Below are 17,748 nucleotides of genomic sequence, written 5' to 3'. Positions count from 1 at the left end.
AAATAAGTCAGTCATTTTCCAAATATGTTTTTTCTAGTACTTCTAAGGTGCAGTTCATCCCTTGCCAGGAACCCTTCATGTGGGTAATACAGACCATGGTCTAGGAAACCAAAGTTCTCTTGACAACACCAGTGGTTGTCAAGCCAGTGGTTCTTACTAAAATCGTTTTCTCCCTCACTGGATGTTGGATCTTTGTTGGAAGTACAGATGAAAACACCACTTATGGTCCTAATTTTTTAATTTATTTCCCTAGCTTTTTGTAATCTCTTGTTATTGTTTTCAGATTGTGTCATTGGTCCCCACTTGTAGAAGAAAAAGGGGGTAGTAATCTGTGGGTTTATTTTAATAAGGTTCTCAGTTACATCTTTGATTTTTGCTCCAGGGAGATAACATAACTGCCTATAGTAGAGTTACTATCTGGTCTGCAGATTATAGTTTTGGTTCCCCTAAGAATTGAATCTCCTATCACCAATACTCACCTTTTTTCCCCTAGGGAAGTCTGGGATTCTTTTCTTCCTGTCATAGGAATACTGGGTTTGCCTCTTTTTAAAGAAACTATTGATGACTGCTCTTTTATAGATGTTATTCCATGGGGAGGCTATGAAAGCGATCATTCAGTTCCAGAGGGGCTTCATTGGAATAGGCTAGGGTAAATAAAAGGGGCTTCGCTCTTGGTTTTTTCTTTTAAAAGTGACTTGTTTCCATCAGTCTTCCTCTTTAGGTTTATAGATAGGGTCATTTTTTATGGAAGTTGCTTGCTCCCTGTTGTGTCTAGTTTGGGTGTATTAGTTTTCTTCTTTAAGTTCATTTTTTTTAGAAGCTGTTTGCTCCCTATTATATTCAATTTTGATGCAGTCTTCTTGTTTAGGTTGGGGTTTCTGGCTTTGTTACTGAGTTTCAGAGTAGCTAGGGTTTCCTCTAGAACCTTTACTATTTCTTCTAGTAATTTATATAATTTACTTTGGATACATAAATTGTTTGGGTCTTCTGTGGGCATAAGCTTAAACATATGACATATTTTGAAAGTTACTATAATGTCAGTTTCCATTTCCATGACTTGTTGTTTGTTTGTTAAAAGATTAAAAATTTCTAAAAGTTAAATATTTTCCCTGTTGTGAAGTGTTAGTTTATAATAGTTTACAAAAGTTATTGGCCCTTTATTCTCTGGCTTGAAAAATTCATCACTATCTCCCATTTTAAAGTGTCTGTCTCTTTTTCCTGATTTTTTCCCCTCTTAGATCGTTAAGAATTTAAAAATTTCTAAAGAATTAAAATAACTAAACTGTTTTTAATGTTTTAATTGAAAAAAGAAATTTAAAAATTTATTTTTTAAAAAAAATGACAGCTGCAGTGTTCCCGAGTCATGTGATTCCCCCTTTTGCGACCTTCTGGCAAGCAGTCAATGGGAAAACCAAATTCACTTAACAGCCATGTTACTAATTTAGCAACTGCAGTAATTCACTTAATAAATGTGGCAAGAAAAATCGCAAAATGGGGCAAAACTCACTTAACAAAATTTTCACTTAGCAACATAAATTTTGGGCTCAATTGAAGTGGTAAATTGAGGACTACCTGTGTAGCAAAGCCAGAACTAAAGATTCACGTACCAAATTTTCTCAGTTAACTTTCCCTGTTCAGTTCCTTCCCGGTTCCTCCCCCTTGATAGTCCCTTATTGTCCAATTATATTTGAATAAATTATTTTGGTAACTGTTTCTTCAACAGCGGGTTGGCTGGATAGCCAACATTCCATTCCCATAGTTTTGACCCGGAGATGGTGTTTCTGGAAGGCACAATGACTAGTTACTTTGCCCCTCTCATCTAGCTCCCTCCCCTCATATCCACGGCAAACTGGCAGCTAGCAAATGCAAAGCTCAGTGTATGATGGCAGTTCTGGCACCTAAAGAAATATAAATTGAGAATGGTACAGTCAGCTAACAAATAAAAAGGAAACAAATTATTTTTTACTTACTTTTACTTTCCTTTTTAGTTCTTCTTGGTGGAAGAATACAGTATTTCTCAATATATAAATTAATACACTTTTTCCCTTGAGGGAAGAGATAAGTATTAACTCTCTAATAAAATCTCTAGAAATACTTTCTACAGGGACAAATCTATGCATAGGGTTGCCCAAAAGACAACAAAAAAGAGCTTTCCTATGCTTCCAGGAAAAAGGCAATCAAAACTCGCAGCACTATCTGCATTATTCTAAACCAATGCAAAATCAGTACTGACCTGTTGGAGAGCTCTCTAGAGGGTCGGCGCACAAAACTGATGACTCAAGTGTTGTTGGGTTCTCTGTAGCATCAAACCACTCTTCGCTGATTTCTTGTGTATTTAAAGAACCTTAAAATAATATTTAAAAATATTTAAAAATAAACAATTGAGTATACTCTCAAAGGCTGCAAAGCATACCAGCATAGGTTGCAAAGAAGTCTCTGTCATAATTCTTATTGCTCCCCGGCAACCTCTTTCTGGGTGTTGATCCTAAGTGAATAAGTGAGAGAATTGGTAAGAGAATACCTAGCTTATTTGAATGAGTTCAAGTATCCTGGATTGGATGGTTTATGCCCCAAGGTACTGAACGAATGGCAGATATGATCTTGGAACTACTGAATGAATTTTTGGGAGCTCCTGTAGCACAAGCAAACTGCCAGAGGACTGGAAAAAAGTTGATGTGCTTCCAATTTTTTTTTTTTTAAAAAGGGGGGGGGGACGGGGAATGGATCCAGGAAATTATAAACCAGTCACTTGACACGATACCTGGGGAAATTCTGGAAAAGGTAATCAAGCAGCAGATTTGTAAGCATCTATAAATGATCAAGGTGATTAAGTTTTTAAAGAGATTGGACGGCTGTTTGCCTGAAATAGTATAGGGTCTCCTGCTTGAGCAGAGGATTAGACTAGAACAGGCATGTCAATCTCGCGACATCATGTGACGTTGCATGATATATCGTGACTTTTTCCCCATTGCTGGCAATGTGGTGGCCGTGATTTTGTCGTGACGCATCAGGCCCACGGGTCGGCAGTTTGACATGCTTGGACTAGAACAGTGTTTCTCAACCTTGGCAACTTTACAATGTGTGGACTTCAACTCCCAGAATTCTCCAGCTACATTGCTAGCTGGAGAATTTTGGGAGTTGAAGTTCACACATCGTAAAATTGCCAAGGTTGAGAAACACTTGACTAGAAGATCTCCAACATCCCCTTCATTATTCTATTATTGATTCCTTTGATAAAAGTGACTAAATTAGCCAATCAGGGAAATGCAGTGGATATAGTATAACAAGGTTCATCTGGCATGGTCTGTTTTTAAAAATCTGTGCTGCTTTCTGGTAATCTCTTTTTTCATTTCTAGATGCTCACAAATCTATTGCTTATCTTTTCCAGGATTTTTGTATTAATGTCAAGCTAATTGGTCTGTAGATTCCCGCATTCCCTTTTTTGTACACTGGAACCACATCAGTCCTTTAGCAGTTCCCCCGTGCTCCAGGAGCTGTGAAAGATTTTGCTCAATGCTTCTGAGATCACATCTGCCAGGTCCTTCAGAACCCTGGGATATGGAGGACTTCCGGTCCTGCGCAGTAGCAGTTGGTTGTGGGCTTGCAGACCGCCATACCCCCACAGCTAATTTTCGTCCTCCTGGAGACCCTAATGGATCCAAGCAGCCCTGGAGAGGCGGCAAAGAAATAAGTGTGCCCCGGAGACTCTGGAATGATGGCAGTACTTCCGTTCGTCTTGGGGAAAGCTTTCTAAGCCGACAGGAGAAAGGCTATATTTCACCGATCAGTCCAAGTTACTTGCAACAAAAGTCCAAAGGAACTAACAGCACTACAGTAAACAGCATGCTTGAAACTGGGTGAGGAATCTGGTTTTCCCTTTTCTATTCTACACTTAATTTCTTGGAAAAGATCCCTAAGAAGCAAAATACCTCCAAAAGTGAAGGAGGGGGACTTCTGCCCCACCTTATACTAACAGAAGCGGCGAATTAAAATTTCCATGGAGGATCAAAATATACGGTAGTGAAATAAATTTATAAACTTGAAAGCTAAAATTTAATTTTAGACAAGTTTAAAATTGTTAAATGATTAAGACTCTCATTTTGAAGATCATTGTTCATATTGAAAACTAAATAGATGCTGACACCTAGTGGTGGATGAAGATTATGACAGTTATGATCTCCATAAAGAACTTTCCAAAAATCTGGGAAAAGTTAATCTGTTTGTGACCTTCAAAGCTTTAATAAGAAAGAACAGATGTGGCAAAAAAGACAACAATCTGGGCTGCAGACAAAGAGAATTATAAACTTTAGGGGAAAAAATCTTTTTTGAATTCTTTGGATTTCAAATATTTATTTGAGATTCTAAAGGTATTTGCAGAAAAGAAGGAAAACTTCAATTTTTGGCCATCATGGATCAGAGACATGTAGATAGAACACACCAAGAAAACATAAATAAGTGGACACAAAATTGAAAATAAAGACTCGAAGATGGAACTTAACAAAGCAAGAAAACATGATTTAATCCTAGTGGGAAAAAATTCATAAGAAATGGAAAAAGCAACTCATCCCTTAAGACTACAAAATAAATCTGAGGCCAAAAAACCAGATTGGATAAAATGGAATGTAGAGATGTTGAAAACATCAGAGAGAAAGGAAGTGATAAGAGAAGCAGAGAAGAAGAAAATGATTTTCAAGAAACATGGAAAGGCAAAATCCTCATATAAAGACACTTTATTCTATTTACTTCTTATACCTACAGCAACCATCATGAATATATGAAAAAACTTTTTGATTCAGCAAAACACATTGTTCGAGAAAGATACTGGTCAAAGGAAAAAGATTAAAATGAAAATTAAGAAAATAGATGATGGGATCTACCAGAGAGAATATTTAAAAAAGAAACATTTGTTTGAATATGGTTAAAGAAATAGAAAAGATTTTGAATACATGTCATTCTAAGAGGGATGAATTCCTTAAATAATATGTATGCTTTCTTTTCCCTTTTTTATTTTATTTCTTGATATAAGTAATATAATATTGTTGAAATGGCTTAGATGAAGGAAATGTTTTAGATAATTAAATGTGTTTGAATTTAGGGAAATGATAATGTATAAAAAAGAAAAAATGTTTTGAATAAGAGTTAAAGGATTAGATGACTAGACACATTAAATGGAATATTTAAAGATTAAATATATTTTTAGTTATGGTTAAAAAGAATAAGAAATTTTGGGGATGAATATATATTAGCTTAGGAAGAATATATATTTTAAGTAATATTTTACTTTTTATGTTTCTTTTCTCTTGCTCTCTTTTCCTTTTGTTTACTGTTTTTACCTATTCTTTAAGAAATGTAAAAGTGTTGAGATGGTTTATATAGGAAAAATGGATTTAAATCTTTAAATGTAATTAACTGTTGAGAAAATCTTAACCAGCAAGAATACTTTGAACTTTATGGGAGAAACAAATTTAAATAAGGACTGTAACAGGATATAAGATGAGGCAACCAGAACGATTAGATAGAAAAGAAATATGCTGATGTGACCATTATTTTTAGGAATATTGGGAAAAATCATATATGTAATTGTTATTTATCAAAATAATAAGAACTGTATTAATTCAAGGTTTGTAAAGAAGACATTTTGGGGGAAAGGGGAAATCAACTAAATGTACTATGTGGATTATGGATTATAGAAACCAATTGTTAATTATTTTTCTTTACAAATGTAAACCCAGCATACACACAGTTTACCAACTACTAAGTGATTTATGTTTTTAAAAAATCAATAAAATATATGGGGGGAAAAAGAACCCTGGGATGTAAGCCATCTGGTCTTGGCGATTTGAACTTGTCAAGAGTGGACAGGTTTTTTTTATCATTTCCTGTCTATTTTGACCCACATTCTTGTTGTTTTCCACTGTGCTGCTTTCGAGAGGTCAGACTATTTTTTCTCTTTGCTTGTACACAGAGGTAAAGAAGGAATTAAGTAGTTCACCTTTCTCACTGGATCTCTGCTGTTCCTGGCCACTGCACTGAATGAAGGACTGAACACGTGAATCTGTGAGAATATATTTGTTTTGGTTATTTATTTATTAAATTCGTATGCCTCCCATTTCACTATTGAAGCAATTCTGGTCAACCATCCCAACATATTGGGACATGTTGATGAACACCATTATATATTGCTGTCCTTGATTGTGGGGGGAATACTGTTGATATGTTGGTGCCTGGAGGATGGTAAGGTATAAATGGCTCAAATTGCACCCAAGCAGCCCAGGTTTGTACGAGAGTGAGCACCACTATAATTCTGGGCAGAGAGATACTACCTATTCAAGATCAGGTTTATGATTTGAGGATTTGTCTGAACTCATGACTTCTGCTTTAGAAACAGGAGTAGGCAGTGGCAGAGAGGTCCTTGTCCACCCTGGTTGTTTCCCAACCTGCAGAGACCTGGTAACAGTAAAATGTCCTCTACCCACCACTTAGATTACTGTAATACCATAAAATACTTTGCATAGGGATATATATAAAGAGTATTCTGAAATTACAATTGGTCCAGAAAGCAGAAACCCATGCTTTAACTGGCTCTTGATAGTTGAGCACATTACATTTACATTGTAGGTCAGGCACTGATTATTGGTTTAGCTCCAAATACAATTTAAAGAAAGAAGTTGAACTTACTTTTCTCTTCAAGACTATTTTCTCTCTCCTCCATCTTGGAAAGGCACTGATGAGAATCACTGTTTTCATTCTTTTGAGATGTAATCTATTAAAAAGTCTATTTTGTTTTCAATGATGCTGTGATTCTTTGGCTTATTTTATATTTTTCTGAGAATTTTCCTCAAAATTATCATAACAAAAACTTGAATTGCTTTTGCTAATTAAATTTGAACATTTGAATATTACTTTAGAAACTGAACAATTTGAAACAAAAATGAATTAGTATATATTAGTCAAGTTTATTATATTCATGTTCAAGATAAAACAATATATATTACATAATATATATGCTTTGAGATATGGATACTAAAAATGTGTTGTATTTTAGAATTTGCTTTTAAAATATCTTACTTCAAAAGACCACAAACTCAAAGTAATTAAATAAATATGGAAAAAACCCAAGCCCCAACTCACTAAGTGCAGGAAAGGTACTTCATTATCTTGTGACAATAACATTTCTGACACCGATTTACTGGTTCCAAGTGGTGAACTAAAAATTAAGACAGTATTTTAAATAAATGCAGTATTTCCATAAGTAGACAAAATATTTTCCAACCAATTTTCTTACTAATCTTGCCTTAAATTACATTTTTATTAGAAACCCTCTCCTTTCAGGCATAAATTGCATCCATCTTTTTGTACTGTGGTGACCACAACTGGACACATATTCAATATATAACAGTATATATCACAAGTATCACTTCTTGTGATCTTGATGCTCTCTCTCTGTTGATGCAGCCAAGGACTGCATTAACTACATTTTGCATACTGAATACTCAAAGAACTGGAAAGTATGTTCTATGAAGAGAGCTGAGAAATAGTTATATTTAATCTTGGAACAGAAGACTGAAAGGGATCCTGAGAGTACCCTTCAAGAACCTGAAAGGACATCATAAAATCCATTCTGTATCATGTTAGATCAGGGCTTTTCAACTTTTTCACCCATCGTACCACTTTTCGGAGATGGCAATATCCGAGTACCACCAGTCGCCTAACAAGGTGTCAAAAACCTGATGACCAAAAAAAAAAAAAAAAAAAAAAAAGGAAAAAAGTGATAAAGTACAGGTAGTCCTCGACTTACAACAGTTTGCTTAGTGACTGTTCAAAGTTACAATAGCACTGAAAAAAGTGCCTCCCAAGCCACAGCCAAGCAAGACACCTGCCTGCTCGCCCGGTGGCACTCTTCCTCCTGTCCAAGGTTTTCATTGTTGTGAGCATTTCTGTTGAGGATTGGCAGCGGGAGTGGGATGGGGGGTGTTCGGTTTTTATTCCACCCCATCTGCTGGGTGGTTGCAGCAGGTTTTGGTCATTTCACATGACCCTGGGACACAGTGACCGTCATAAATATAAATCAGTTGCCAAACATCTGAATGTAAATCATAAGACCCTGGGGATGCTGCAACATTCCAGCTGATCGGAGCTTCTTCTGGGCTCAGCAGAAGCACCAGGATCAGCGCCAAGCTCCAGCTGGAGCCTAGCTCTGATCCTGGCACTTCCACTGAGCTCTGACAGCCATGCAGCTCCAGCCATCTCTCACTCAGGCTTGTGCGGTGCTACCACCAGTTCAGCTCATTCCCCTCCCCCACTACCACTTTTCTAGGGTGCTCACGTACCACCTGCCAGGTGCCAATGTACCACAGGTGGTACCCATACCACTGGTTGAAAAGCCCTGTGTTAGATAACTGCCTTAGCTTCCTGGAAAGCACATCTGAATGGAATGTTAGGGGGAAAAAACGAGGGATGACTGAAATAATCTCATAGAAAACTCAGTTTTCATTTTCTCACATTACTTCTAGAACCCAGACATATATTTAAAGGAATAACATCAACAATAGGAGGTGACAGGATGAAGATATAAAACTTGCAGAGACATGGAGAAGGAAACAAAACTGGGAAAAAGATGTATGGCTGATGTGGGGAAAAAACAAAGTAGAGAGTCAGGAAGAAATTTAGTTGACTGTGTTCAGCAGATCAGCGGTTCTAATCTTACTGGCTCAAGGTTGACTCAGCCTTCCATCCTTCCGGGGTAGGTAAAATGAGGACCCAGATTGTTGGGGGCAATGTGTGTATATATATATATATATATATATATATATATATATATATATATATATATATATACATACACACACATACACACATTGGTTACTGGTGTACACCACTTAGAGAGTGCTTGCACTTAAAGCGGTATATAAGTCTCATAAATAAATAAATAAAATGAGTAAATATGCAAGAAACTGCATTTTAATACCCAAATCTTATGTCTTCTCTATAGAACCCAGGGCTTTTTTTGTCACAGAACACCGAGAATGGAGTTCCAGCACTTTTTGGATGGAACCTTGTAGGATATGCAAGGCGGGTTGTATGACGTGTGTGAGTTCTCTTACCTCTCAAAAAGCACTTTTTTTTTTTTTTTACAAAAAAAGCACTGATAGAACCTATTTATTTTAAACATTTCTTACAAACCTGCTTATATTTTCCTTTTCTTTCATAAAAATTCTGCAACTCTGCCAGCAGTGCTGATAAAACATCTGATAACGAAGTTTTAAAATCTGCATTTCAGCTTTGATGGCTCTCTGTAATGTTTCTTTACAACAGTTTGGCAAACAATTTCTTTCTTTTGATAGTTGCATCATCCTTTCAGTAGAAATGTTAGTTAATAGCTTTAAGAAATTACTTTTGTGCATTTAATTTGGTTTCAAATATAATTATTCACTAATTCAGATCTAACCATAAACTTATAATTTTGAAGAGATTAGGTTTACAGGTCTTCCATAAATGCTATAGCTGCAAGCCTCTGCAAAAGCCCTCTCTCTAATTTCTGGGGACTGGCTGAAAAAGGTCCATTCCAAAATCCAAGCAGGATTTGCAGCCAGTCCTCGCAAAAAAGAGGGAATCTTCTTTTCCTAGGGGATTGGCTGCAAATGCTCGATACTGCAAATACTCCATGCCAAAATTCTACTTGAATTTGGGGTTGGCCTTTTTTAACCTTCTTTGAGAGAAAAGGGGCTGCCTTCTGGAGGGATTCAGCCCCACAGGAGCATACTTTTTCTGGCAAGCAGCTTTTATTCCATATGCATAACAACCTGCAAGTTCACTTAACAACAACCACAACTAGGAATGCCAGGATTGCAGTTCTTTAGTGAAGCAGACATGTGATGTCTTGCTTAATGACTCCTGTAACCAAAAAAATGTAGTTTCAATTATGATCATAAGCTGAGGACTGTTATTTTAAAGAAAAACATTTTTTTGAAATCATACCTGTATGGAATTTCATTCAAATCTTTGCTAGTGATATTACTCCATTCCAAAGGATCCTGGAAAGATCAATGTATAAAAAATTATATATCTGTGAGTAATTCATAACAATAAAGTATTCTCACCATTTATTCATTTTCAATCAATCCTATATTAAGTATTTGACCATGATATAATAAAATAGTCCTACAATTGTTGTCATGAAAATTTTCACTGGATTTCTTCAGAAAGTTCTGAGGAAGATACTTAAATGTACAAAATAAAACTAGGGTATATATTTAATATTATTTGCCTGAATTAAAATTACTAGAGAAATAGATTCCTTACCACACTTCGATTTGGGAGGCATGCCATGTGTAGAGGAGAAAGGAAAGACTTTTTTACTGTATAATAATTACTTATACAAAAGGCAGTAATTTATACTACTTATAGTACTTACAGATATTTAAAACAAATATAATAATCATCCATAAAATGAATATGACCAAGGTCGTCTTCTTAAAAATCAATCAAACCCCTAACACTTCTCCATCACAATGGGAGAGGGAGAAAAGGAAGATTTTGCATTAAAGCATCATTCCAAAGCAGTTCTGAGCAAACGTTTCTTTATACAATCACACCAGCTTATGCAACGTTTTACCCAGAATTATTAGAAGTGCAAGGGAATAATTTGGTAATTATATAAAGCTCCCCAACATTTTTCAATTACCTCAGATTTCGATTTCCATCCATGTTTTGTAGCACCATTAGTAATACAATCTTCCAACGTATCAGATATTGCTACTTGTGAGTCAATCATCTCCACATTGCCAGAGATACATGACCAGTCTGTATTGCAGGCAACACTTCTATAGTCAGCCATTACAGGCATTATTTCTGGAGCCAACCATTCCCTGGGCCTACATTTACTCATCATTGTTATCACAGTGTTTTGTGCCTTAGATGCCATTGAACTTTTAACATTAATAGCACGACTTGTTGTAAAATTAGCTCTAAAGTCAGCAGTTGCATCAATAGCTTGGTTAATTGCACTTTTAAGATTGTTACAAGATTCGTGATATGTATTTGTGATGCATTTCAATTCTGTACTAGAAAAATTATCAATGTAATTTCCATGATGTTCACAGGAACTGTAGATAGAGTTCTTTATATCACTATTAACGATAACTGATGGTTTGTGGGCACATATATTTGAATCTTCTGCATTATGAGAAACCTGAGAAAAAGGTAGTAACGTTGTCTCCTGGTATATGTTTGGATTTCCAGTTTTGTTTAGATAATCATTTGTTTTAAGTATTTCTTTAGTAGTAGCAGTAACAGATTTCAGTGTGGTATCACTAAGAAATTTTACTTTAATCTTTTCTTCTATCTCAGCTTTGTTAGCTAAAAATAATTTTGAATTATTCTTTTTTTTATTAACCTTAATATGAGTTGAATCTTCAACAATACTATAAAACATGCTAAGACTCTCATTTCTTTTTTCACCTAAGGTTATATGCTGGTTTTCTGTATAATTGACATCTTGAAACATCTGGGGGAATATTGATATTTCATTGCCATTGTAATGTTGTTCACAACCTGATGTGGAAAATGGCTGTTGATGATCTGTAACATTCTTTTCATTTATCATTTTCTTTACTTGAAAAATTTCTGAATTATCTGTTTTCTGCCTATATGAACAGACACTATCAACATAATCCTGTTCAACACTATGATATTCTGACTGAGGGTTATCATCAAAATAATTGCATTTGTTTGCACTTTTATTCTTAAAATAGCAGAAATCTGTATTAATATTTCTTTCATTTGTAGTTTCTACTGCATTTGAAGTATTTTGTTGCTGTTTTTGGATATACATACATTCTTCTTTGCCTGATGAAATTAGGTTTTCTTTTGATAAGTTTAAAAGTGAGGCACTTAAGTAACACGACTGGCTTGAAATGGAATACTCAGCTCCCATTTGAAGATTACTACTGGTATTATCAACCTCATATTTTTGGAAACATGTTGCCTCTTGTGATACTTTCAGGATGGGTGATGTATCTGCATCTTTTTCCACTCTGCATTTTCTACATTCCATGATCCCAGTCTCAGGGTAGTTATTTGAAACAATTACTTGAATGGCAACTTTATTAAATGTATTTTTCTTAAAACTGCTTTAGAGATGATGGGGTTTAACTATTGCTTTTCCACCTGTTTAAAGGCAAGATATATAAATTATAAAGATTAGTATTTTGGTAATTACTGGATTTTGTTAATTAAACTCATACACAGAAACAGCCAGGAGACCAGGTGTAGATCAAGACTAATTAATCTGAAGTTTTTCTTTCTAAGCTTTTAAGCATAATTACTTTTACATTTAGGATTTTAATATACAGTTCCTGAAGCCTTAATAATAATAATATTAATGATGATAATGATGTTGGAAGGGACCTTGGAGGTCATCAAGTCCAACTCTCTGCTCAGGCAGGAAACCCTACACCATTTCGGACAAATGGCTGTCCAGTCTCTTCTTAAAAACTTCCAGTGTTGGAGCATTTACTGCTTCTGGAGGCAAGCTGTTCCACTGATTAATTGTTCTAACTGTCAGGAAGTTTCTCCTTAGTTCTAGGTTGCTTCTCTCCTTGATTAGTTTCCACCCGTTGCTTCTTGTCCTGCCTTCAGGTGCTTTGGAGAATAGCTTAATTCCCTCTTCTTTATGGCAGCCCCTGAGATATTGGAACACTGCTATCATGTCCCCCCTTGTCCTTCTCTTCGTTAAACTAGACATACCCAATTCTAGCAACCGTTCCTTATATGTTTTAGCCTCCAGTCCCCTAATCATCTTTGTTGCTCTTCTCTGTACTCTTTCTAGAGTCTCAACATCTTTTTTACATCGTGGTGACCAAAACTGGATGCAGTATTCCAAGTGTGGCCTTACCAAGGCATTGTAAAGTGGTATTAATACTTCACTATACTATACCTGTACATTTGGTTTTTCTTGCCTAAATGTAGAACCTTACTTTTTTCACCATTGTTCAAGTCTGTCCAGATCTTCCTGTATCCTAAGCCTGTCTGGAGTGTTGGCTATTTCTGCCAGCTTGGTGTCGTCTGGAAATTTGATGAGTTTCCCATCTATCCCCTCATCCAAATCATTGATGAAGATGTTGAAGAGCACTGGGCCCAGAATAGAGCCCTGGGGCACCCCACTACACACTTCCCTCCATGTAGATGTGGTTCCATTGAGGACCACACGCTGAGTACGGCCGGTCAGCCAGCTACGGATCCATCTGGTGGTGATGCTGTCTAACCTGCATTTTTCTATCTTATCAAGTAGTAGGATGTGATCTACTTTGTCAAATGCCTTACTGAAGTCCAAGTAAAGCATATTTAACGAGTTCTTGTTAAAGCATGTTTAACGAGTTCTTATTTTAGAATTATTTTATAACTTCATATGTAAATCAGTTTGAAATATTTTTTTCAGAATTTATCTACAGCAAACTATTAAGCTTAATTTTATAGCATTCTATGTAACTAAATTTATACCTGCAAAATTGTAACAAAAGGTCACAAATTCTCTGAAGATAAAGATTTAACTCAACTGAAGGAATTAAAAAAATCAAGCTTGTCTTGTACTTTGCAATCTGTGGTCATACACTTCAGAATCAGCATCGCCACAGTAACTGCTTTCCACAAACAGGTAAGAAGGAAGAGACTACCACTAATGGATTTGATGTATCCAGTCACGGGACTAAAGATTTCAGATAAGCAGTCTTTATTGAGAACACAAAAGTACTTTAAAATAAATAAATCTCTCACAAAATTGAAAAATTTTATTGTGATCATTGACCAGTAGTAGAGTAACACTTCATTTCAAAAGTTATAAAATGAAATAAAAGGATTAAGACCAACAGAAAAGGAAACTGTGAATACATATTCAGTGCAAATATAAATGAGCTAAAGAAAATAACAATAGAGCTTAGACTTATATAACTACTTCATAATACTTTACAACCCTCTCTAAGTGGTTTACAGAGTCAGCATATTGCCCCCAACAATCTGGGTCCTCATTTTACCAAACTCGGAAAGATGGAAGGCTGAGTCAACCTTGAGCCGGTCAGGATTAAACACCTGGCAGTGAGCAGAATTAGCCTGCAATACTGCATTCTAACCACTGTGCCACCAAGGCTCATATCAGCGTAGTCAATAGGAAACTAAGCAAAATACTGTCTCATAAAGTGAAAAATCTCTCAGAAACCATGGACATGCATTAAAAAAACCCAAAGCATAAACATTTTCATTAAATTTTTTATATGTTTATATGATAGATATCACATAGAAAGAGCCAGCTTGGTGTAGAGCAGTGGTTCTCAACCTGTGGGTCGGGACCCCATTTGGGGTCGAACGACCATTTCACGGGGGTCGCCAAACAAGGCTGTCTGCCATGTTTTCCCCCTTTTCTTTGACCACGCCTCTGGCACCCAGTGATGTATAAGTGGTTGGGGTCACCATAACATGGGGAACTGTATCTGGGGTCGCGGCATTAGAAAGGTTGAGAACCACTGGTGTAGAGGTTAAGGCAAAAGGCTAGTAACTGGAAGATTAGCAGCAACTAATTCTGTCTTAGGTTTGAAGCCAACTGGTAATCTTGCACCAATCACTCTTTCTCAGTCCTAGGAAGCAGGCAAAGGCAAACTATTACCAAAAATCTTGCCAAGAAAACTGCATGGACTTGTCCAGGCAGTTGCCATTAGTGAACACCGATTTGAAGCCAATCACACACAAATACATTGCACACTTCAAATATTATTAAATTTATATGCCACGCATTTCACAGTCACACTAAGTATATATGTATGACAGGGCAAGAATATGCTAATCTATACTTCATGGAAGGCAAAGAAATTTTCAGTCTTAAAATCTATACTAAGTAGAACATTGTGTATAGACATTATATAATAATTTCATCTTACTTTCTGTATGCAAATCAATTTAGGCCACATACACACATACAGCCTTGAGTGTGCCTACCTAAAAAAAATTAATGTCCCCCTTTGACCAACCTGACCATTAGCAAAAATTAAAATGAAGGGAAGGGAATTCCTTCAATTTGAGGAGATAATTCTCTAATACAATTTAGTCAAATTGATGTCCTCCAGGTATCTTGGATTACATTTTACCTCCCTAATCAGCAAGACTATTGGATTTAAGTTTATATCCAGGAGTCATCAAGTTACGGAAAGCTGAATGCTAAAGCACACAACTTTAGATCTTTGCCATGGTCAATAAAATTCCAGTATTCATACATACACTTTAAAAGGAACACAGTCAACTCTATCATGTTATATACCACAATTATAATTTTCATTAATAACCAAGGCAGCAAACATACCTGATACTACTTTCTCCTGTTTCTATCACAATAACCCTGTAGGCTGAGAGAGACTTACTAGTCCAAAGTTGCCCAGCTGGCTTTCATGTCTAAAGAGGGAATTCATGGTCTACTGGTTTCTAGCTTGATTCCTTAACTGCTAGACCAAACTGTCAGTAGCTAAAGATTTCATATTCAATATCATACCATACTCCCATGTGAGTTTAGCTGTATTATATATTATACATTATTTTCCATATAACATGTGTAATCCAATGGTATTATGGATTGGGATTACATTTTCCTAGAACTGAGAAATTTCCTGACAGTGCGGACAATTAATCAGTGGAACATCTTGCCTCCAGAAGATGTGGATGCTCCATCACTGAAGGCTTTCAAGAAAAGATTGGACAGCCATTTTTACAGAATGGTATAGAGGCTCCTTCAACTCTGTTATTCTGTATTCCAGCAATTTTCAGCATATTTCCTGTTAGTGTAAATTAGTCTGAACAGATCAGGATCCCACTGCTCTTATTAAGTGGTTTTAAAACATTTTTCCTTACTTTAATTATTTCTTGATCATAAATATTGTGATACTTACCAGTAAAGTTATGTTTGAGATGACTCCAATATACATTATTCAAGCAGTAAAATCTGTTATGCCTAATTTAAACTTTTACCCCATTGAAACACAAGACAGATTATAACTTAATCTTCTAAGGCTTAGAAAAGTACTGTAATAGCAGGCAATTTTTATTTTTGTCAATTTGTCTTTGAGCTACAGTCAAGGCTTACATAGCAACATTAAGGTATTCTCAAAAGCTTCTAAAAGATAAAATTTCTCCTAAATCTCAACGTGGCTCACTCTTAATTACTACCTGCACTTTGCTACCGTTTGCCTTTTCTAAATCAAACAAATGGTTGAAAATACTGGTGAGGCCTTTAGAATAACTTAAGGCAGTTATCTTACACATTTCAGAAACAGGTGTAGTAAGAGATAGCCCATACATACTAAATGACATCCACAGACAGCAAATTAATCTTTTTTCAGACCTGGCGAACCATGATATACCAAAGGGAAGCAATTTAACCAAAGTTACCTTCCGGAAAAAGTTTTCTAAAAATTCGTGGTGCGTTTTCTTTGTAATGCACGCCATTTACAAACTACAACTTCTTATAATACTTAAGTGTCCCCTCATGCGGTAGCACATTCCAAGAGCAAAACGGACAGTTTAGAAATCCGGCAAGGGGCAGAACCAGCAGAAATAATCTTAACTGAAACATTCTAACCCCAAGCAAGAACAAAAATGGCCCAACGACTGAACCTACCCACGTGCCTCACCGGTTCATTTTTATCGAGGGCGTTCGTCTTCAATCAAAATGTTATTGGCTGATTCCCTCTCCCCCGTGGATTGGTGCAAAAAGAGCTCGTGCTCTGTTGGAATTAGAATATTCATCAAGGGCGACGGGTTTGAGATCTGGCTCGTAGATGTGTCCTCGCTTGTTCTGATACTGGGTTTTCCGTTAGTCTGGGCAATGTTGGTATTTTAACAGCGAGGTTTATTATGAAAGTTAGTTCTTCTGGAATAAGTGTCCAAACAGCCGGATGCTAACTGGATTCTCCTTTTTAAATTTAGCGCGGGGTTTTCAAAATAAAGTATCCATCTTTACTGCTGGTCAATGATATTTTCGTTTAGTTTTTACATTTATGCAAAGGGACAACATTGTTTTAAATAACTACAAAAAAGGATAATTAAAAGCTCCTTAAGCATGTTCACTTCTGAATCCAGAATATTGCATGCACTTTTGGTTGCCATGTTATAAAAAAGATGTAAAGAGAAGAGCAACAAAGATGATTAAGGGACTGAAGACTAAAATATGAAGAACGGTTGCAAGAATTGGGTATGTCTAGTTTAATGAAAAGAAAGACTAGGGGTCACATGATAGTGTTCCAATATCTAAAGGGCTGCCACAAAGAAGAGGGGACCAGCTTATTCTCCAAAGTATCTGAAGGCAGAATAAGAAGCAATGGAAACTAATCAAGGAGAGAACCAACCTAGAAATGAGAAGTTTCCTGACAGAACTATGAACCAGTGGAATGGCTTGTCTTCAGAAGTTGTTGAGTACTCCATCACTGGAGGGTTTTAAGAAGAGATCAGACAACCATTTGTCTGAAATAGTAGGGTCTCTACTTGAGTAAGTGGTTGGACTAAAAGACCTTCAAGATCCCTTCCTACTCTGTTATTCTATTAAGAGAAAAGATAGATTTTTTTTCCTGATGGTGCAATAAAGAATGATAATTATGGGAATGTAAGTGAATAGGAACCCCTTCCATCACACTTATGCTCTCAGGAAATGTAAGTCTCCACAAATACTGTTCAATTGTCTGAAGCAGAGACCATTTAGACCAGGGGTGTCAAACT

At 36.1% G+C, this 17,748-nt stretch overlaps 1 protein-coding gene across 5 annotated transcripts in view; it reads right to left on the bottom strand.

Annotated features, from left to right (window-relative positions):
• Positions 1–16,854, bottom strand: part of RBM44 (RNA binding motif protein 44) — a 57,729-nt gene extending 40,875 nt beyond the window's left edge. Inside the window, exons 1-9 of one of the 5 annotated variants that reach the window (XM_039341943.1) lie at positions 16,426–16,854; positions 10,685–12,168; positions 9,979–10,034; positions 9,184–9,354; positions 7,132–7,207; positions 6,679–6,763; positions 5,993–6,055; positions 2,234–2,344; positions 1,529–1,898 (exon numbers count right to left, since the gene is read on the bottom strand). In XM_039341943.1, coding sequence (XP_039197877.1) covers positions 1,873–1,898; positions 2,234–2,344; positions 5,993–6,055; positions 6,679–6,763; positions 7,132–7,207; positions 9,184–9,354; positions 9,979–10,034; positions 10,685–12,055 — 1,959 coding nt within the window. In that variant the 5' untranslated portion in view covers positions 12,056–12,168; positions 16,426–16,854 and the 3' untranslated portion in view covers positions 1,529–1,872. Of the gene's footprint in view, positions 1–1,528; positions 1,899–2,233; positions 2,345–5,992; positions 6,056–6,678; positions 6,764–7,073; positions 7,728–9,183; positions 9,355–9,978; positions 10,035–10,684; positions 12,169–16,425 lie in introns of those variants that run through there. The other 4 variants (XM_039341941.1, XM_039341942.1, XM_039341944.1 and 1 more) reach the window with 4 other exon arrangements.
• Positions 16,855–17,748: the final 894 nt, after the last annotated feature.

Source organism: Crotalus tigris, unplaced genomic scaffold (genome assembly GCF_016545835.1).
Source record: "Crotalus tigris isolate CLP2741 ecotype Arizona unplaced genomic scaffold, ASM1654583v1 scf7180000017774.6281472, whole genome shotgun sequence".
Taxonomy (NCBI): Eukaryota; Metazoa; Chordata; class Lepidosauria; order Squamata; family Viperidae; genus Crotalus; species Crotalus tigris.
Note: the sequence above shows the minus strand (reverse complement) of the source record. Positions and strands in the feature narration are given on the sequence as shown.